This window comes from Lynx canadensis, chromosome D4 (assembly GCF_007474595.2).
Source record: "Lynx canadensis isolate LIC74 chromosome D4, mLynCan4.pri.v2, whole genome shotgun sequence".
In the NCBI taxonomy this organism is placed as follows: Eukaryota; Metazoa; Chordata; class Mammalia; order Carnivora; family Felidae; genus Lynx; species Lynx canadensis.
The window spans coordinates 83,940,816-83,963,435 of NC_044315.2; the positions used below are offsets into that span (position 1 = coordinate 83,940,816).

Below are 22,620 nucleotides of genomic sequence, written 5' to 3' on the forward strand. Positions count from 1 at the left end.
GAGCCCAAAGTGGGGCTCGAACTCCTGAACCATGAGATCATGACCTGAGCTGAAGTTGGAGCCACCCAGGTGCCCAGAAGGATTAATTCTTGGACCCGATACAGTTTCAAGAGCTCAAGAACTAAACTGAAATAGGTATCACAAGCATATTATAATAAATTTCTGTAACAATAAACAGTCCTAAAGATTAGATCTCGTGTAACCTCTCCATGTATTAGGTTTTCCTACCATCCCCACAGACACAATTTTACTCTGCAATTACTTTAAAACTAAATAAAATCAAAAATTCAAAAATAAAAACAAAATCAGTGTGATCATTAAAATGGCACTTAAAAAAAGATCAAAATGAGACACATTTGAGCTGTTAAATTGATCTGCACAACAAATTTAAATTTAAAATTTGCACATTTAAAAAGAGGGTAAGATAAAACAATCAACTCTAGTTACATGTTTTGTACTATATACTGTCATCGTGTGGCTTAAAGATGAAGACGTACTTTAAAGCGATTTACAAACTGTAGAATGCTGTGTGGAAATGTGTTACTGTTACTGTTGTAGTTACAGAGTGATTTTAGCCAGATGGAGAGTCTCTAGCAAGAGATTACTTGAGCTTTAAGGATTCATTTATGATCCAGAATCAGATTAGGAAAATAATTCCTTTTTAAGAAGGGAGATGCCACTAAATTCAATATGCTTCTCAAACATACTCAGTGAAAGACATACTCATACTATACTCATTCTTATATTCAAATACGAATATATAGAGAAGCTAGTAAACTTTGGGTCAAAATGTAGTATCTAGGGCTTTTTATTAAGCAGTATAGCAAAAAATGCTGATATGAAATGACAAGATGACATACATCCCATAAAGAGTAAATGAATACAAAAAAAGAGTATGTCTGGCATATGGTGGACAAATTTCAGAGACATTTTCTGAAAACGAAATGATGTAAAAGAGAAGAGAGATGAAAATCAAGAGTAGGTCATTACAGAGGACCTGAGTTGGATGTTCACTCTAGGCATTACAAGTATAAAAAGGAGGGAGGACAAGGGACAAGAAAAAATATGCAAGAAATGCAATAATCAGTTGAAAAAATGTTTTCTTTTTTAAATTTTATTTATTTATTTTGAGGGATAGAGAGAGAGATCAGAGGGAGGGGCGGGGGGGGGGGGAGAGAGAGAGAATCTCAAGCAGCCTCCATGCTTATCAGCGCAGAGCCGAACATAGGAACTGATCTCACAAACCATGAGATCATGACCTGAGCAGAAACCAAGAGTCAGATGGTCAATAAACTGAGCCACCCAGGTGCCTCAGAAAATAATTCTTTTTTATTTATTTATTTATTTATTTATTTATTTATTTATTTATTTATTTTTTAATGTTTATTTATTATTGAGAGACAGAGAGAGACAGCATGAGCATGGGAGGGGCAGAGAGAGAGGGAGACACAGAATCCGAAGCAGGTTCCAGGCTCTGAGTTGTCAGCACAGAGCCTAAGGCAGGGCTTGAACTCACGAACCGCAAGATCATGACCTGAGCCAAAGTCGGACACTTAAGGTTAAACTGAACCACTCAGACCCCAGAAAATAATTCTTTAAAAAGTTGCAATTAATCTGATTATTACCAGAAGCTGATCTCAAAGATTCTTCTCTGGCACAAAATAGAAAGCAGCAGAGTACAGAAGTTAAGAAACCTGCCTTTGGAATCCTTCATTTAATAAATGTTTATGAAGCATCTGCAATGGGCCAGACCCTGGCCATTATGTACAGAGAAACCGTGACAAACAGGGTCCTATTCTTGGGAATACTAGTTTTATGTAGGAAGACATTATAGGCAAATTAATAAGATTGCTCAAGACAGTCATCAGTTTTATTAAAAAATTAAATGAATATAGGGATAAAGTGACTGAAAGTATAACTTTAGATACAGTGGTCATGGAATATTATCAAATGAATATTTGATAATCTTATAATTATCTTTATAATTGTAAATGTTTTCTTAAAAGATACATTAACTTCAATACTCCAATGTGTAAAATCAGATGTAAATAGGGTATGATGTGGGGGCACCTGGGTGGCTCAGTCGTTTGGGCGCTGACTTCGACTCAGGTCAATGATCTCACAGTTCGTGAGTTCTAGCCCCGCGTCGGGCTCTGTGCTGACAGCTCAGAGCCTGGAGCCCGCTTCAGGTTCTGGGTCTCCCTCTCTCTCTGCTCCTTCCCCACTAGTGCTCTGTCTCTCTCTGTCTCTCAAAAATAAAAACAAACATTAAAAATAAATAAATAAATAGGGTATGATGTGGAATACTGTATACAAAACCATCTAACAAAACTGCTCGCCTCGACTTGAAGGAAACAGTATTCCTCTTTCCTATTGTCTTCTCATCTGAAAATGAAGAGGGTCAAAACAGCATGATCACCTGACCTCTAATACAGGTATTTATAAAACATTCTATCCATAACTTTCAGAAACTTACCACACACCAGCCATAGGGAAAAAAACACAGAACTAGAGAAAAGTTTAAGGCATCAAGAGTCCACTAACCTTAATCCGTTGAACAGTTGCTTAGATTTATCCAGAAGGTAACAAAAATCTGTAACTGTTTTCCTCTCTCCCTGTGGGATATCATCTTCAGCACCTCCAGAGGACATGATTTCTTTAAGAGCAAATTCAGTCCTGTAAGAAAACATATGTCCATTTATCCGGTAGATAAGAATAAAATGAGGAACATACCTTAATTATATTATTTGATAGCATTTTTTTCTTTTTTTTTTTTCTTTTTTTTTTCTTTTTATTTTTTCAACGTTTTATTTTTATTTTTGGGACAGAGAGAGACAGCATGAACGGGGGAGGGGCAGAGAGAGAGGGAGACACAGAATCGGAAACAGGCTCCAGGCTCTGAGCCATCAGCCCAGAGCCCGACGCGGGGCTCGAACTCACGGACCGCGAGATCGTGACCTGGCTGAAGTCGGACGCTTAACCGACTGCGCCACCCAGGCGCCCCTGATAGCATTTTTTTCAAGATACAGAACTCTTCTGATCACAGTCAAATCATCAAAATAACCTAAGTGCACGATGGTGTGGGAAAACACTCTCATATTGTCAGTAGGAATGCAAGTTGGTACATCATATTGGAAATACTATTTGAATGCCTTTTGACCTACTCCTCTATTTGTTCCATTCTGTAAATCCATCCTTGAAAATGATCTGTAAATGTAAAACACTTTATCCATAAAGATATTTATTTCAGTATCATCATACAGTATTTAAAAACTGGTAACAACCTAAAGAATCAAAGAGGACAATTATCAAGTGCTTCACAGAACAATGACAACTACACTCTACCCTATCACTAACTTACATTTAAGATAAGGTAATTATATGAAGACACCTCAGTGTAAAAGGGATATAAAAACTATACATACACATATATTAAAGCTATCTTTGATTGAAACCAAACTACCTTCATATGTAATCAATCATGTTAATCAGCCATTTTAATTTTTTTATTTTTTATTTTGAGATAGAGAGCACGGAAGTGGGGGAGAGGGGCAGAGAGAGAAAGAAAGAATCTGAAGCAGGCTCCGTAATCCCACAACCCTGAGATCATGACCTGAGACAAAATCAAGAAAGAGGACGCTCAACTGACTGAGCCACCCAGGGGCCCCTAATCAGCCATTTTAAAAACAGCAAGTTGCTGGGCACCTGGGTGGCTCAGTTGGTTAAGCATCTGACTTTGGCCCAGGTCATGATCTCCTGGTTTGTGAGCTCAAGCCCTACATCGGGCTCTCTGCTGTCAGCACAGAGCCTGCTTCAGATACTCTGTCCCTCTCTCTCTCTGCCCCTCCCCTGCACCATCTTGCTCTGTCTCAAAAGTAAATAAACATTTAAAAAAAAAAAAAACTCTTTTAAAAAATAAAATGCTGGACAGCATGTGAAGTATGAACCTATACTCAACAAAAAAATTAATTTGTGTTTACATACAGACAGAAATCCCTGGAACAACATAGGGAAATCTGGTCCTAATGTAGGGTGAAAATGCAAGCAGAGCAGACCAGAGCCAGACACCAGAGATGAGAGTTAGGGTGTGGTGCAGTTATTTCGGTAAATATTTTTCTCTCCAACATTTTACTGAGTAGGCAGTTGCAGTTACAGGGCAGAAAGACTGTCGGCAAGCCTGAAACCATCAAGGGGCTGCAGAGTAACAATTGGGTGCCATGGGGCCAGCTGGTGGGGATATGCACGGACGGCAGTGGGTGGTCCCTGTATGTGCATGGCTCCCTTTTCCCACCACTGCTTTCTGTACTTTGTGGGCTAGAAGTTTCTAACAGATGGAAACAGACCTTAAAAAGTGCTGAGCCTTAGAAGGGGTTTCACACTGTATGATGACGGTGGGTAAGTCCTCTCCCTGGACCCCTACCACCTCCATTCTCTAAACCCAGGAGAGGCACAAACTAGGCATCAAAGCTGACTGTAGCTTTCTTCACCACACCTCAGATACATCATGAACCAAGGTGACTAATATCCCCAGGACACAGGAGAAAAGACAGAAAATAAATGTTTAAAAATAAACAAACTGGGGCACCTGGCTAGCTCAGTCGGTAAAGCACGCGACTCTTGATCTTGGGGTTGCAAGTTCGAGCCCCTGCTGGGTGTAGAGATTACTTAAAATCAGGGCACCCGGGTGGCTCATGTGCTTAAGCATCTGATTTCAGCTCAGGTCACAATCTCACAGTTTGTGGGATCGAACCCCGTGTCAAGCTCTGCACTGACAGTGTGGAGCCTGCTTCGGATTCTGTGTCTCCCTCTCTCTCTCCCCCTCCCCTGCTCACTCGTGTGTGCGCCCTCTTTCTCTCAAAAATAAACATTAAAAAAAATATACATATATATATAATCTTAAAAATAAATAAACTTTCAAACTTAATAAGGAAGGATATTAGAAATAAAGCAGGAAGGGGGTGCCTGGGTTGCCCAGCTGATTAAGTGTCAGACTCCTGATCTCTTGGCTCAGGTCATGACCTCACAGTTCATGAGATCAAGCGCCAGCCATGTAGGGCCCTGCACTGACAGTGCGGAACCTGCTTGGGATTCTCTCTGCCCCTTCCTTGCCCACATGCACATGTGGGCGTGCTCTTTTTCTCTCTCTCAAGATAAATAAATAAACATTAAAAAACAATAATAAAGCCGGAAGAAAATGTCATAATGAAGCAAATAAGAATACTGGGCATGAAAAATATAATCACTGAAATAAATTGAATGGATAAATGTATTAAAGAGCAGAAAGGAGAGCATTGAACAAATTAATAAGCTAAAATATCAGGCTTTGCCTGACATCAGGAAAAGGTAAAATACATAAAAGAAAAATCAAGAGATATAGAATAGAGAAATGAAGGAAATCAACATCCACATGACAGTATATATAGAAGAGAAAAAATATGCAGAGATGATGAAAAATATTTTCAGGAAGAAACTTCCATTAACCTTCTCAGACTCAGGGAAAGTACGAGGCCTCAAACCAAAAGGGCTCAAAAAAAAAAAAAAAAAAAAAAAGATAAAGATAAAGAAATAACCCCACAGCTAGAAACATTCAGGTGAAACAAGAATTCCCAGGAAGCCCTCGCCCCTTCCTGAGCAATCCAGTCTGACAGCCATTAGGTGGGGCAGAGCATAGTAGGTGTCCATGCACAGGGCACAAACTGTGAAGAGACTATCCACATGCACACAAAGGGCCGGTCTGCACGGGAGGTTGAACCCTGAGTGAGGTGACCCTGAGTATTTCCACATGGAACGGTTCAGAGGCCACAAGAAGAGATTTTTCATATATGGGAGGATTCATCAAATAAGAAAATCAACTGGGGTGCCTGGGTGCCTCAGTCAGTTAAGCATCCGACTTCAGCTCAGGTCATGATCTTCCGGTTTGTGGGTTCAAGCCCCATGTCGGGCTCTGTGCTGACAGCTCAGAGCCTGGAGCCTGCTTCCAATTCTGCATCTCCCTCTCTCTCTGTCCCTCCCCTGCTCATGCTCTGTCTCTCTCTCTGTCTCTCATTAATAATAAATAAACATTAAAAAAAATTAAAAAGGGGCACCTGGATGGCTCAGTCGGTTGAGCGTCTGACTTCGGCTCAGGTCACGATCTCATGGTTCGTGGGTTTGAGCCCCGCGTCGGGCTCTGCTGACAGCTCAGGGCCTGGAGTCTGCTTCTGATTCTGTGTCTCCCTCCCCTCAGCTCCTCCCCTGCTCACACTCTGTCTCTCTCTCAAAATAAAGATTAAAAAAAAATTTTTTTTTTTTAAATTTTTTTTTATTAAAAACAATTTTTTTTTTAAATAAGAAAATCAACCAAGGACAATGGGACCCAGAATTCTCTTTATAAGAGAAGAGAGATACAAATATGAAAAGAGAAAGGTTAGAATAAACCCTGTGGAAGGTCTGGGTGAACTAATGGATCTTTTAGAATATAGACATAGGAGCATCTGGGTGGCTCAGTCATTTGAGAGTCCAGCTTCAGCTCAGGTCATGATCTCACAGTTCATGGGTTCAAGCTCCATGTCAGGCTCGCTGCTGTTGGCACAAAGCCAGCTTCAGATCCTCCCTCCCCTCTCTCTCCGCCCCTCCCCTGCTCACACTCTCTCAAAAATAAATAAACATTAAAAAAAAGAATATAGACATAAATGTGTATAGGGTATGTATGTCTCTGTGTGTATACATAAGCATACACACATACATACTCCCTAGCTCTGTAAATCTATGTACTGAGAGGGCCTTGGAGCAGTGACCACCTCCACTTGGTATGAACATACCTAGTCTCTACATCTCTACCATTCTCCGATAAAGGGAACCAGGTACATATATACATGTATCTCCAAGGGAACCTATATATAACATACATATAAAACAACATGGATGGGCCTTGAGTGCATTATGGTAAGTGAGATAAGTCAGATAGAGAAAGACAAATACTGTATAATCTCACTTATATGTAGAATCTAAAAAAAAAAAAAAAAAAAAAACCAAACTCATAGAAAGAGAATAGATTGGTGGTTGCTGGAGGTGTGGGTAGGGTAGAGGAAATGAGTGAAGGTGGTCAAAGGGTACAAACTTTCAGTTCTGGAGATACATATACAGCATGGTGACTATAGTTAACAAGAATGAACTGTGTATCTGAAAGATGCTAAGAGTAAATCTTAAAAGTTCTTATAATAAGAAAAAAATACGTGAGGTGATAGATGTTAACTAAACTTAACTGTGGTAATCATTTCACAATATATACATACACCTTAAACTAGTACAATGTTATATATCAATGCTCCTCAATAAAACTGGAAAAATAAATTAATAAAATAAAAAAATAAGGGGCACCTGGCTGGCTCAGTCAGTACAGAATTCTACTTTTGATCTTGGGGTCGTGAGTTCAAGCCCCATGGTGAGGGTAGAGTTTACTTAAAAAATAAAAATAAAAAATAAAAATAAAAATAAATAAAATAAAGCATTTAAGAAAAGAAGGAGGAGGATCCAGCTTGAAAAACCTCCTACTGGCCAAACTGGGGATAATTTCAGCATCAAAACAAATAATGACAATAATGGATTATAACCTATTGAATAAAGTAAGAAACCATGAAGCAATGCTGATATAAATAAATGACTGAATAAATGGAAAGTGTGGGAGAGTTTCAGAGTACTTCTCCATAAAACACACATAAATTCCAAAATACAGAAGTGATACCTGACAGACTCTACCTTGATCAAATGATCAAAGTGAATATTAATAATTGGACTAATCAAAGTCCTATACCACTTGGTAAGATACAATGAGAAGTAATGTTCCTGCCAATTCAATTAGATGCTGGATCTTGAATCTAATCATGAGGAAACAAACAAAACCAAATTGGGAGGCTTTCTACAACATAATCTACCTGTAATCTTCAAAAATGCCAAGGTAAAATATGTCAAGAAAATGCCTTTTCCTCCAAAGAAAAGGAAGACTGAGGTGCAAAGCCTGATCCGGAACTGGATCTTTCTGCTGCAAAGGATATAATTGGGACAACTAGAAAACCCTGAATGGAATCTGAGAACTAGAAGGTAGTAATGTATCACTGTTAAACTTTACCAGTAATCAACAAAATATAAACCCGTAGAGCCACTCCGGAGAACAGTATGGAGGTTCCTCAGAAAGTTAAAAATAGAACTATCCTACAATCCAGCAATTGCATTATTAGATATTTACCCAAAGGATACAAAAATACAGATTCAAAGGGGTACATGCACCCCAATGTTTATAGCAACCTTATCAATAGTTAAACTATGGATAGGACCTAACTGTCCACTGACGGATGAATGGATAAAGAAGATGTGATGTGTGTGTGTGTGTGTGTGTGTGTGTGTGTGTATACATACATAATAATGGAATATTACTCAGCCATCAAAAAGAATGAAATCTTGCCATTTGCAACAACACGGATGGAGCTAGAGTGTATTATGCTAAGCAAAATACGTCAGTCAGAGAAAGACAAATACCATGTGATTTCATTCATATGTGGAATTTAAGAAACAAAACAGATGAACATAGGGGAAGGAGGGAAAAAAAGAGGGAAAGAAACCAGAAGAGGCTCTTAATGATAGAGAACAAAATGAGGGTTGATGGAGGGAGGGAGGTGGGGGGTGGCCTAGATGGGTGATGGGCATTAAGGAGGGCACTTGTTATGATGAGCACTGGGTGTTGTACGTAAGTGATGATTCACGGAATTCTACTCCTGAAGCCGATATTGAACTGTATCTTAACTAACTAGAATTTAAATAAAAACAAAACCAAAAAACCCAAAATACGAACTTAATACAACAGTTAACCCATTACAGATACAGTACACTAATTATTGCAGTTGACTATGCACTGAAACCAGCATATTTTCTAGGGGCAGAAAAATTCGTTCAGACCCCGAGATTCACCGTATGTGCTGGGGTATATACGTATTTTATTAGGCCCAGCAATTACACTTTTGAAAATTTATCTTACTTTATCTATTTGGAACATGTGAACTACCATTACTAATAAATTACTCATAACACAGGGAACTGGGGAAGAACTGCTAGCCAGTCAGCCACCACTCTCGCAGTGTGACCTCTTCTCCGCCCACAGCAAAGTATGTGCAAGGCTCTGAACGAATTCTACTCTAATATAACATCACAATTTTATGTTATTCTCTTTGCCCATTTTGTTCACCTGGCAAATTTATATTCATAGTTCAAGACATTCAAATGACACCTTTTCAGTGTAACCTTCCTTGAAAATTCAATCTCTCCTTGGCACTTATATATAATCAAGACAGTAGAAGCCCCATCAGTGACTCCATTAAAAGTTATACATAAAAAAGCTATATATATAACATTTGCTTAAAAAAAAGTTTGCCTCATTCTCTAAACCTATGCTGTAGTCATTAGCCAAACTTGGCTACTAAGTACTTGAAACATGGCTACTCTAAATTGAGATGTGTCGTAAATGTAAAATACACCAAATTTAGAAGATTAAGTATGAAAAAGCATGTAAAAATCTCATTAATAATTTTTACCTTGTTACATGTTGAAATCATATTTTGGTATTTTAGTTGAATAAAATATACTATTAAAATTAATTTCACCTTTTTAATGTGGCTAGAAAATTTAAAATCACACATGACTCAATTATATTTTTATCAAATAAATATAAAGTTGTCATTATTTGTAGATGATATGAACCTTTCCATAGAAATTTCAAAAGGACCTGCAGATAAGTTATCAGAATTAACCACTGAGTTTTAGCACAGTTGCTGGATATAAGGTGAATATAAAAAGGCCAATAGTATTTCTATATCCCAAAGAACAAATAATTATTACATGAAACTTTAAAAAGATATATCAGGGGCGCCTGGGTGGCGCAGTCGGTTAAGCGTCCAACTTCAGCCAGGTCACGATCTCGCGGTCCGGGAGTTCGAGCCCCGCGTCAGGCTCTGGGCTGATGGCTCAGAGCTTGGAGCCTGTTTCCGATTCTGTGTCTCCCTCTCTCTCTGCCCCTCCCCCGTTCATGCTCTGTCTCTCTCTGTCCCACAAATAAATAAACGTTGAAAAAAAATTAAAAAAAAAAGATATATCATTTACAATTGCATCAGGTAATATCAAATAACTAAGAATAAATAAATGCAGATGCGTAAGACTTCATCATAGAAAACTATAAAAATCTGACAGCTTGAGAGCTAAATTAAAGATGAGTTACAGGGGGCGACCAGGTGACTCAGTTAAGTGTCTGACCTCTGCTCAGGTAACGATCTCACAGTACATGAGTTCAAGCCACACGTCGGGCTGTCTGGTGACAGCTCAGAGTCTGGAGCCTGCTTCGTATTTTGTGTCTCCCTCTCTCTCGCCCCTCCCCACTCACACTCTGTCTCTGTCTCTGTCTCTCTCTGTCTCTCAAAAAAAACTTAAAAAAAAATTTTTTTTTTTAAAATGACTTACAGAAAATTCAGAATATGCCATCTTTTATACTAGAAGCCTCAAAAGTATAAGGACATCAGTTCTCCCTAGATTGGTCTGCAGATCAGTGCAAATACCAATGAAAATATCAGTAGATTTGTTTGGACAAATGGACAAGTTGATCTTATAATCTATACAGAAATGCAAAGAGTCAAGAGCAGCTAAAATAATCTTGATGAAGAACAAATGGAAGGACTGATTCCACTGGATACCAAGGCTTTTGAAAAGCAGGACTGAAGACTGTGGTACTGGTACCAGAAGAGCAAAACGGAGTAGAGTTGAGAGATAACACACATGCACACGGACATTTGATTTATGACAAAAGCGGCATTTTGTAAAGCAATGAGAAAAAATAAGTTTTGTCCAAAAAATTAAGAAAAAGAGCCAGTATTGGGTCAACTAGATATCTAAATTGAAAGAAAAAACATGAATCTTGATTCACACAAAAATTCACACAATTACAAATGAAAATCAATTCTAGGCAGACTGTGGATATAAATGTAAAAGGTAAAATTGAATAAATAATAATACGGGAGGTTATCTTCATGACAGTGAGGTTAAAAAAAAAAGATTATTTAAATAGCTCACCAAAAAGCATTCTTCACTAAGGAAAAATTAGACCATTCTGAAAACCAAGAATTGTATTCAATAAAAGACACCATTAGAAAAATGAAAAAACAAGTTGACCCCTGTGCAGTTGAAAATCCATGTATAATTTTGACCCACTCCCCCAAACTTAACTAATAGCCTACTGTTGCCTGGAAGCCTTATAACATCAATAGTTGATTAACATACATTTTGTATATTACATGTATCATATACCATATTCTTACAATAAAGTAAGCTAGAAAAAAATGCCATTAAGAAAACCATTAGGAATAGAAAATACATTTACAGTACTATACTGTACTTATTGATATCGTCAGTGTATGTGATTATTGAAAAAAACCCACGTGTAAGAAGGCCAGCACAGTTCAAACCTGTGTTGTTCAAGGGTCAACTGTAGTGCGTTTGCAGATGTAATTAAGGTGTAAATTAACATGAGGTCGTACTGGAACAGGGTATTAATCCAATGCGACCGTGTCCTTATAAGCTGAGGAGACAGGCATTCACAGTGAGCAGAACGCCATATGCAGACACAGACACAGAGGGAAGACAGCCATATGAAGAAGGAGACAGAGACTCGAATTATGCAGCTGCAAAGCCAAGGAACAGCAATGATCGCTGGCAACCACTAGAAGCCAGGGAAGAGAAATGGAACAGTCTCCCTCTGAACTTCTAAAAAGGACCAGTTCTGCCAACACTTTGATTTTGGATTTCTGGCCTCCTGAAGTGTGAGAGCACAAATTTCTGTTGCTTTAAACCACCCACTTAGTGGCAATTTGTTACTGAGGCCCCAGGAAACCGATCTATATACAACAGTCCTGACAGAGATTACAAAATAGACACACAGCAGAAGAGCAGTAAGTAGGGACAACTTCAAAGACTTGCTCTGCTAAATACAGAGCATCTGGCAAATTATTGGCCTGTCTTGTTGACAACTTCTTTTTATAGGAAGTCTTCTGACAAAACAAGAGAAACTGCTACTCTGGGTTGAATTCTGAATAAGTGGTTGGCAATATGAAAGTATGAAAGAAACCTGGTTAAGTGTGCATTACATCATGCGAGGGAGCACAACGCAGGGTCCTAACAGCAGCGGAAAGTGCCCGATGTTAGGCCAGAAGCCGGAGTATTCCTGTTCCTAACACTTCCTAGTTATGTGACTGTAAACAAACAAACAAAAACTTGAGCGAACACTGTGAGTCGCAAGGTTTTAATTCACAAAAGTAAGCAATTTGCACTTGCTCTGTGTATCTCAAATAACTGTTGTGAAGATAGAACAAGGTTATTTAGGTGTGAAAGAAGTCTGAAAACAGTATATAATGTATAATACCACCATAGTTATCACTCTGCAGTTTACTGAGGTTTAAAAAAAATAGAGAATTACCCTGTGCTAAGACCTAAAAGGGAAGCAGGTCAAGGAATGAATGAAAGTATGTAGAAACTGAAACTGATTCTGATAAAAGAGAGTATATTTATAGAAATCACAAGGTAGGAAAGAGATCATCTTGTTATACACTCAGATTTTTAAAAAAACATATATAAAGAGATGGAATGGCTGTATAATTAAGCATTAACATAAGAGAGTATCAAAATTATGTTTTCTCAGCTATAAAAATGGGATACAACTAATGGCTACCTCACCGCAGCAACTTGTTATTCAACATGTCTCCAGAGGCAAGGGAAACAAAAGCAAAAATGAATTACTGGGACCTCATCAAGATAAAAAGCTTCTGCACAGTGAAGGAAACAATCAGCAAAACTAAAAGGCAACCTACATAATGCAAGAAGATACTTGCAAACGACATATCAGATAAAGGGTTAGTATCCAAAATCTATAAAGAACTTATCAAACTCAACATCCAAAAAACAAATAATCCAGTGAAGAAATGGACAAAAGACATGAATAGTCACTTCTCCAAAGAAGACATCCAGATGGCTAACAGACACATGAAAAAATGCTCAACATCACTCATCATCAGGGAAATACCAATCAAAACCACAATGAGATACCACCTCACGCCAGTCAGAATGGCTAAAATTAACTCAGGCAACGAAAGCTGTTGGCGAGGATGCGGAGAAAGAAGAACCCTTTTGCACTGCTAGTGGGAATGCAAACTGGTGCGGCCACTCTGGAAAACAGTATGGAGGTTTCTCAAAAAATTAAAAAAAGAACTAACCTACGACCCAGCAATTGTATTTATCCAAGGTATTCAGCTGTGCTGTTTCGAAGGGGCACATCACCACCCCAATGTTTACAGCAGTGCTATTGACAATAGCCAAAGTATTGGAAAGAGCACAAATGTCCATCAACAGATGAATGGATAAAGAAGATATGGTATAAATATACAATGGAGACGGGAGCCTGGGTGGCTCAGTTGGTTGGGCATCTGACTTCGGCTCAGGTCATGATCTCACGGCTCGTGGGTTTGAGCCCCCATGTTGAGCCTCTGTGCTGACACCTCAGAGCCTGGAGCCTGCTTCAGATTCTGTGTCTCCCTCTCTCTCTACCCCTCCCCCCTCATGCTCTTTCTCTGTCTCAAAAATAAACATTAAAAAATTAAAAAATACACACACACACACACACACACACAATGGAGTATTATTCAGTAATCAAAAAGAATCAAATCTTGCCATCTGCAACAACGTGCATGGACCTAAAATGTATTATGCTAAGTGAAATTAGCCAGAGAAAGACAAATATCATATGACTTCACTGATATGTGGAATTTAAGATACAAAACAGATGACATAAGGGAAGGGAAGCAAAAATAATATAAAATCAGGGAGGGGGACAAAACATAAGAGACTCTTAAATATAGAGAACAAATTGAGGGTTGCTGGAGGGGTTGTGGGTGGGGGGAGGGGCTAAATGAGGAAGAGGCATTAAGGAAGACACTTGTTGGGACGAGCACTGGGTGTTATATGTAGGGGATGAATCACTGGATTCTACTCCTGAAATCACTGCACTATATGCTAACGAACGTGGATGTAAATTTAAAAAATAGTAATAATAGGGGCGCCTGGGTGGCGCAGTCGGTTAAGCGTCCGACTTCAGCCAGGTCACGATCTCGCGGTCCGTGAGTTCGAGCCCCGCGTCGGGCTCTGTGCTGACTGCTCAGAGCCTGGAGCCTGTTTCCGATTCTGTGTCTCCCTCTCTCTCTGCCCCTCCCCCGTTCATGCTCTGTCTCTCTCTGTCCCAAAAATAAATAAACGTTGAAAAAAAAAATAGTAATAATAATGGCTATCCCATAAGGCTGTTGGACACTGCAATGAACTAATGGATATAAAACTGATCTGTAAATTATAATGTACTTTAAAATTATTTGTTGTAAAACTGTCATAAGTGTACTCAAAATAGAGCATAAATTGAATAATACCAAGTCCAAAAAAATTTTGAACGTGTGTGTGTATGTAAGGGGTGATGATGATGGTTTGAACATACTCATTGTAAAAGGAACGAGAAGCTACTGCTTGGTGCAGGTGGTATTCCTGTAATAAGAACAACGCTGGTCCTTACCAGAATGGGAAGCATCTCCAATGTATCAAAGATGGCATAAAACTATCATGAATTATATACAAGTTATTTTCTGAAAACAATGTTTCGGACTTATTTCCACATGGAAGTTAAGTTACATGCTATGAGAACAACTGTAAGAGAAATGCATAGGTACCAAACTGCTCATTGCTCCATGTTGAGAGAAACTGAATGAACTGAGGACAAAGAGAGTTTCAGAAAAGGAAGCCAGGGGCGCCTGGGTGGCTCAGTCGGTTAAGCATTCGACTCCGGCTCAGGTCATGATCTCTCAGTCCGCGTCGGGCTCTGTACTGACAGCTCAGAGCCTGGAGCCTGTTTCAGATTCTGTGTCTCCCTCTCTCTCTGACCCTCCCCTGTTCATGCTCTGTCTCTCTCTTGTCTCAAAAATAAATAAACGTTAAAATAAAAAAATTAAAAGAAAAGAAAAGAAAAAGAAAAGGAAGCCAGGGGCACCTGAGCGACTCAGTTGGTAAAGCGTCTGACTCTTTTTTTTTTTTTTAATTTTTTTTCAACGTTTATTTATTTTTGGGACAGAGAGAGACAGAGCATGAACGGGGGAGGGGCAGAGAGAGAGGGAGACACAGAATCGGAAACAGGCTCCAGGCTCCGAGCCATCAGCCCAGAGCCTGACACGGGGCTCGAACTCACAGACCGCGAGATCGTGACCTGGCTGAAGTCGGACGCTTAACCGACTGCGCCACCCAGGCGCCCCAAAGCGTCTGACTCTTGATCTCACCTCAGGTCATGATCTTGTGGTCCATGAGTTTGAGCCCCGAACTGGGCTCCATGCTGGCAGCATGGAGCCTGCTTGGGATTTTCTCTCTCTCCCTCTCTCTTTTCCCTTCCCCTGCTTGTGCTGTCTCAAAATAAATAAATAAACTTTTCAAAAAATTTTAAAAAGAACTGTTAAGAAAAGAAAAGGAAGCCAAAGGAGTTAGGCCATGGGGCAGCAGTGGTGTATACACGGCCAGAATGCCATTTGTGAGCTACTGTGCATGAGACTATAAAGATATCATCTTGGGGGCGCCTGGGTGGCTCAGTCGGTTAAGAGTCAGACTTCGGCTCAGGTCACGATCTCGTGGTTTGTGGGTTTGAGCCCCGCATCGGGCTCTGTGCTGACAGCTCGGAGCCTGGAGCCTGCTTCGGATTCTGGGTCTCCCCCTCTCTCTGGCCCTCCCCTGCTCGCACTGTCTCTGTCTCTCAAATAAAAAAAAATTAAAATGTTAGAAAAAAATTTAAAAACAAAAGATATCATTTTGCCTACCAAATGTGGGAAAGGAGAGGTGTTAATCTAACATGCACAAATATGCAAAGTCCGGTACTTTGTTGATGGAGACCTACCCTAACAGCACTGCGCTGAAAGGAAGGGCAGGCAGGCAGGCATCTAAAAACAATGACTATCAACCAGACCCATGCAAGGACTATTTATGAAGCTAATGGGGCAAGAAACACAAAAATATACAAAACGAAAGACAGCATCAAAAACAGGTACCCTGGAGAATAATGTGAGAAAACATCATCTGAAGCAGCCTAAGGCTAACAATTCATGAAAACTGTCTCCAGTGGGGAAACCCACAGAGGCAGCAGTCAAATACAGTCTAGTTCAATTGAAGTAGCCATTTATTCACAACACAAAAACTCAAGAGGGAACAAGAAGTTCAGGCAAGAATCTCAATCACCGGGGCGCCTGGGTGGCGCAGTCGGTTAAGCGTCTGACTTCAGCCAGGTCACGATCTCGCGGTCCGGGAGTTCGAGCCCCGCGTCAGGCTCTGGGCTGATGGCTCAGAGCCTGGAGCCTGTTTCCGATGCTGTGTCTCCCTCTCTCTCTGCCCCTCCCCCGTTCATGCTCTGTCTCTCTCTGTCCCAAAAAAATAAATAAACGTTGGAAAATGAAAATCCTGAGATTTAAAAAAAAAAAAAAAGAATCTCAATCACCAACCAACAAGACGTTACTCCTATTCGGTGTATGAAGAAGTACAGGCCACACAGATTTTTCTTCTTAATCACATACAAAGATGACTCTGGCAGCAGCCAAAAGTCTGTGTCTATAGCACACTAAAAACAGGCAACATGAAAAACATTTGGAGCCACCCAAAACCAACATCTCGGCATACTCCGAGAGAAGGCTGTAGGCACACAGATCAACAAATCATGCTGATTTGTGTTAAACGGGGGAAAAATAACCATTAAAAGACACTTATGATCTATACACCATGACAATTTTGTTTTCCTAAATTGCAGGTTTTGTGTGTAATAAGTTGGAAGCAAAAGTAAGAAAAAAATAAACTTTTCATCAAAAGAGAAATAAAACTGTTTTTTTAGCAGTAATACTTGATTATATGTCTATGTATCAATATTTTTATATAGAGTAACATAATAGCTCTATTGAAGTATGATTCACATACGATACAATTTACCTACTTAAGTGTACAAGTCAATGGTTTTTAATACATTCATAGGTATGCAGCCATCACCACAATGAACTTTAGAACATTTTTTTGGAGAATGTTTTTTAAGTTTGTTTATTTTGAGAGAGAAAGAGCACGTAGCAGGGGAGGGGCAGAGAGAGGAGAGAGGAGACAGAGAGAGAGAGAGGAGAGACAGAATCCCAAGCAGGCTCTGCACCTTCAGCGCGGAGCCCAATTTGGGGCTCGAACTAAAAAACCATGAGATCATGAACTGAGCTGAAACCAAGAGTCAGACACTTAACTGACTGAGTCACCCGGGTGCTCCTAACTTTAGAACATTTTTATCACCCAAAAAAGAAACTTCATGTTCATTAGCAGTCATGCCCCATTTCCCCTAAAACACCTCTCTTCTCAGCCTTAGTCTACTCTCTGTTTCCATGGATTTGACATCTGGACGGGCACATAAATGGAATCATACAAAATGTGGCTTTTGTAATTGGCTTCCTTCGCTTAAAATGTTTTCAAGGGTCATTCATGTTTAGCATATATCAGTACTTCATTCTGTTTAGTTTTTTTTAAACATTTATTTATTTTTGAAAGGTGTGGAAGGGGCAGGAAGAGGGAGACAGAGGATCTGAAGCAGGCTCTTCATCGTGAGCGCAGAGCCCAATGAGGGGCTCAAAGTCACAAACTCCACGAGATCATGACCTGACCCAAAACGAAGAGTAGGCACTTAGCTAACTGAGCCACCCAGGGGCCCCAGTGCTTCATTCTTTTTAATGGCTCAATAATATTCCATCGTATCTATAGATACCACTGTTTATCCATTCTTCAGCCAATGGACAGTTAGATTGTTTTCACTTTGGGGCTATTACGAATAATGCCGCTATGAACATTTGCATATGAGTTTTTGTGTGGACATGTGTTTTCACTTTTTTTAGGTACACAGCTGGGAGTAGAGTTGCTGGGTCAGATGGTAATGCTATGTTTAAGCTTTTCAGGAACAACCAGACTGTTTTCCAAAGTGACTGCACCAGTTTACAGCTGCAGCAATGTATGAGAGATCTTATCTCTCTACAACCTCGCCAATACTTACGATCTGCCTTTTTTATTCTAGGCATCCTAGGGGATGTGAAACACTATCTGGTTGTGGTTTAGATTTACATTTCTGATGGCTAATGATGTTAAGCGTCATTTCACATGCTTACTGGCCCCTTAATATATCATCTTTGAAGAAATGGTTCCTCAGATCCTTTGCCTATTTTAATAAGTTACTTGGGTTCTTTATCATTGGGTTGGAAGAGTATACTGTATATTCTAGACACAAGTACCTTACCAGAGATAAGGATTTGCAAACATTTTCTCCCTTTCTTGGGTTGTTTTTTTCACTTTCTTAGATTGTTATATTTCTACTTTTTCTCTTGCCCTTTTAGCCCTTATTTTAAAAATCAAAATAGGGGTGCCTGGGTGGCTCAGTCGGTTAGGCATCCGACTTCGGCTCAGGTCATGGTCTCGCGGTCCGTGAGTTCGAGCCCCACGTCGGGCTCTGTGCTGACCGCTCAGAGCCTGGAGCCTGTTTCAGATTCTGTGTCTCCCTCTCTCTCTGACCCTCCCCCGTTCATGCTCTGTCTCTGTCTCAAAAATAAATAATAAAAAAATGTTAAAAAAAATTTAAAAATCAAAATAATATACACATAATTAACCATTCAATAATACCCAATAAGACTTAAGTGAAGAGCAGTAGTTCACTGCCTCACCCTTACTCCACTAACATCAACAACTTTCACCTCTTGTGGCTGTTTCATCTGATAGTGTCCCCTACGGTCCTACATAAAAATCATTTCTTGCAATTGCCTGATTCATCCATTTTTGACATTACAGATTTTCTGTAATGACAAATAAGGAATTAGTTCTCTTATACTCCCAGAGTCCCTTCCAATATAGTTATATCATTATTTGGGGTTAAATCAGTTAGTCTTTAAATCATACACCTTCCAGCTAAATCCATAATTAATGCTTAAATAATGAACCCTTTTTAATGCTTTATTATACAGCATATAATAGGGTATTAAGAGAAGAGAAGATCAGCATGCAATTGGGAAGGACCCCCAGATATCTTTAACCGGAAGTTGGTTGTACTTCCGTTAACTTGTTTCCCATTTCTCAGTGAATAATTTTTCAGTTAGAAATTAAATGCTGTACTGTTTAATTTCAGAGAAAGAGCCTAAAAATTCCTGGGTTTTCACCTACCTCAATTACTCATTGGTTCAGGAAACCCTATTTTCTGAGTCTGTACATGACACTACTCTTGTGGGGACATGGTGACTATTATAGAAATTCTAAGATGCTACTTAAATTCTAGTAGGCATCTAAACCTACAGTGTTAGCAAACACGTCAACGACTTAAAATAACCTGGTATTTCATGGAACATGGAGAGAAGGATGTGAGAAACAAGGAGGGCTTCCCAGCTAGTGATACAGTTTTTATGAACATTCAATTACAAAAGCAGGAATCGGACCCAAAGATTTGTGAAAACAGTATGTGCACAACACTTATAAACAAAGTCCATGGGGACACCTTGGTGGCTTAGTCGGTTGAGCATCCACCTCTTGATTTCAGCTCAGGTCATGATCTCACGGTTCATGGGATGGAGCCCCATGTCAGGCTCTGCGCTGACAGTGCAGGACCTGCTTGGGATTCTCTCTCTCTCTCTCTCTCTCTCTCTCTCTCTCTCTCTCTCTCTGCCCCTTCCCCACTCACACACTCTCTCTCTCAAAATATATAAACTGAAAAAAGTAAAAATAAACAAAGACCCTGAGTTACTCCCTGAGTTGCAATAACAATATAACATGCAAATTATAAAAGGTACCTTGATTGCCTACATACTACCAGAAAACAGTTTAACATATAGGATTACTTATCTGGAGGGAAGTTATCAAGAAGAGAAATCACCCTGAAGAGGGCTCAAACAACTTGGATTTCTAGTCTCTTGCAGGTGAAGGGAGAAAGAAAAGGGGACAGGAGAAATCAAGCTCCCAAGCTCAAAAAACTAGGCCAGGCATTTCATCTTCATACCCCATATGGTAGACACTCTTACTCGACTTTAGAGATGAAAAAATTGCTCAGATAAGTTATATAGCCAGACTTACACAGCTGGAAAAGGACTCCAAAGTCATGTTCTTCTTCCCAAAGGACCCTCAAGGTGAACACCCTTAGATAAGAATGCAAGATTACAAAGGAGAGTTGTCTGATCTCCAGTATCCCAAAGCTTCAAATCCCAAGGGCCTTACCTCCTCTTTCCCTTAAAACATAGCTGACAGTGTTTTTAAGGTTTCTCCCCCACCCACCCCCAACCAGTAATTGGAAATCCCTCTTTCAAAAAAGCCATAAGACCTAAAGAATCACTGAAACAATGTTTTTAAGTGAACTTTGATTATCAAAACTACCTGTCAAGGGAATGACTCTAACGATTAGATATTTGACTTTGGGCATGTCATTTAACTCTTCTAAGTTTTGGTATATTTCTTCAACTCTAAAATAAGAACTACATTATTTTCCCCTCACACTGCTATTGTGACGGTTCAGTTAGACAAAATTCGTAACATCATAGTCCAGAAAGCGTACAAATAGAGTCAGCAGAAGTAGTAAATATTAAAATTGGTCATTGATATCATCAATCGCAATACGAACAGTCCAATGTGTGTTCATTCATTCAACAAATGCTGACTGAGAGCTCCCCACTGCCAGGCATTGTTCTAGTTGCTGGAACAGAGCAGTGAACAACATAGGCAAAACCCCTACTTTCACGAAGTGCACTTTCTAGTGGAGAGACAAAAGCAAAACAAAACACACACGAATTTACTTATCCCAGGTGGTAAGAAGTATAATGAAGAAGCTATGGCAAGAAGGCGCAGCGTGCCTGGAGGTGGTATTCCAGGCAGAGGAGGTGAGGGGACGTTTGGTAAGGGAAGATTTAAGGGGAGCCCTGGATGAAGTGAAGGGGTGAGCCATGTAATATCAGGGAGGTTCGGGGTCCGGGTGGAACAAACAAGTACAGGTACTGAGGGAGGTATACACGCTGCATACTGAGGAAAAGCAACAGGTGCGCTCTGTAAACACAACCCTAAAGAAGCCTCAGCGCCTCATAAATAAATTAAACAGGATCCCCGGCTGCTGTTTTCTGAGTGCTACATAAAAGCCAGTGTAGACATGAAAATCCAGACACTTACTTCCCAAGGCCAGCACCCTGGTGTGGGCTGAACATGCCCCAAGGGGAGATGCCTTCTTCTGACTGACCCAAACCCTCTGGAGAGACTGTTTTACCAATCTGCACAGAGGTAGCGTGTAGGCCACCTGCAGCCTCCAAGGGACTTCCCTTTCAGTACAATTTATGGGATCTGTACTCATCAAAACAAATAGGCCTGTTGACTCAGAAACGGAAACAGACTGATTAGGTTGAACCAGGTTCTATAATGACATTCATTTAAAAAGGAGCTAAAATGTAAGATAATCACAACTTTCAATGTTCCTTTTTATCTGGATATTGGTAAAAATTTTTTAATCTGTTAAGTTAAATGAGACCACGTGATATACACTGGCTCTCGATTCTGAAGACCCAAGGAGAAGTCCCATTTTTGCCGTTTTCACCCAAATCACATAGCTTACTTACAGTGTAACCGAACTTCAATTTCCTCATTTGTAAAGTGAGGATAATGAATACTGCTCTATCTCATCAGGGTACTGTGATAAATTCTAATTAATCATTTTTTGTTGTTGTTGTTATTTAGATAGTCAAGTAAAAAAGTAAGGGACACCTGGCTGGCTCAGTCAATAGAGTATAAGACTCTTGATCTTAGGGTTGTGAGTTTGGGCCCCATGTTGGGTATAGAGATTAGATAAAAATAAAATCCTAAAAAAAAATAAAAAGTAAAAAAGGTCAATGCAATTACACTTGATGCTGAACAACGTGGGTTTGAACTGTGGAGTCCACATATATACAAATTTCTTCTGGTAAATACGGCACAGTACTGTAAATGTATTTTCTCTTCCTTATAACTTTCTTAATAACATTTTCTTTTCTCTAGCTTACTTGATCGTAAGGATACAGTATATAATACATAGAGGAGATACATGTTAATCATCTGTTTGTGTTATTGATAAGGCTTCCAGTCAACAGGTTATCAGTAGTTAAGTTTTGGGAGAGTCAAAAGGTACATGCAGATTTCAAACAGTGCAGGGAGCTGAGACCCCTAATCCCATGTTTCTCAAGGGTCAACTGTATAAGAAAAATAGACAATGTTTTTATTAGGGAAAAAGACCTTGCGTATATCAAAAGACTTTAAACCAAAAAAGTTAAAATTTTTTCAAATAAATAGGCTTCCACATTAAAAGGAAATAAAATTCCTTGCCCCTGAGAAGTTCCATCTGTTCCTGCTGCTTATAACCCACCTAGAAGGTCAACATGTGCCATGACGATAATGATACCGTAAAAACAGAGCAATCCTGCGACTGAGGGTTTCTCACAAGGGCACCAAGTATCAACTTGACTGGAGTCCTCCTCTCCTCTGGGAGAT

At 39.7% G+C, this 22,620-nt stretch overlaps 1 protein-coding gene across 2 annotated transcripts in view; it reads right to left on the reverse strand.

Moving 5' to 3' along the window:
* SCAI (suppressor of cancer cell invasion) overlaps positions 1-22,620 on the reverse strand; it is a 148,637-nt gene that overhangs the window by 69,657 nt on the left and 56,360 nt on the right. For both annotated transcript variants that reach the window (XM_030292746.1, XM_030292747.1), the window contains one exon: positions 2,545-2,676. In XM_030292746.1, coding sequence (XP_030148606.1) covers positions 2,545-2,676 — 132 coding nt within the window. The remainder of the gene's footprint in view (positions 1-2,544; positions 2,677-22,620) is intronic.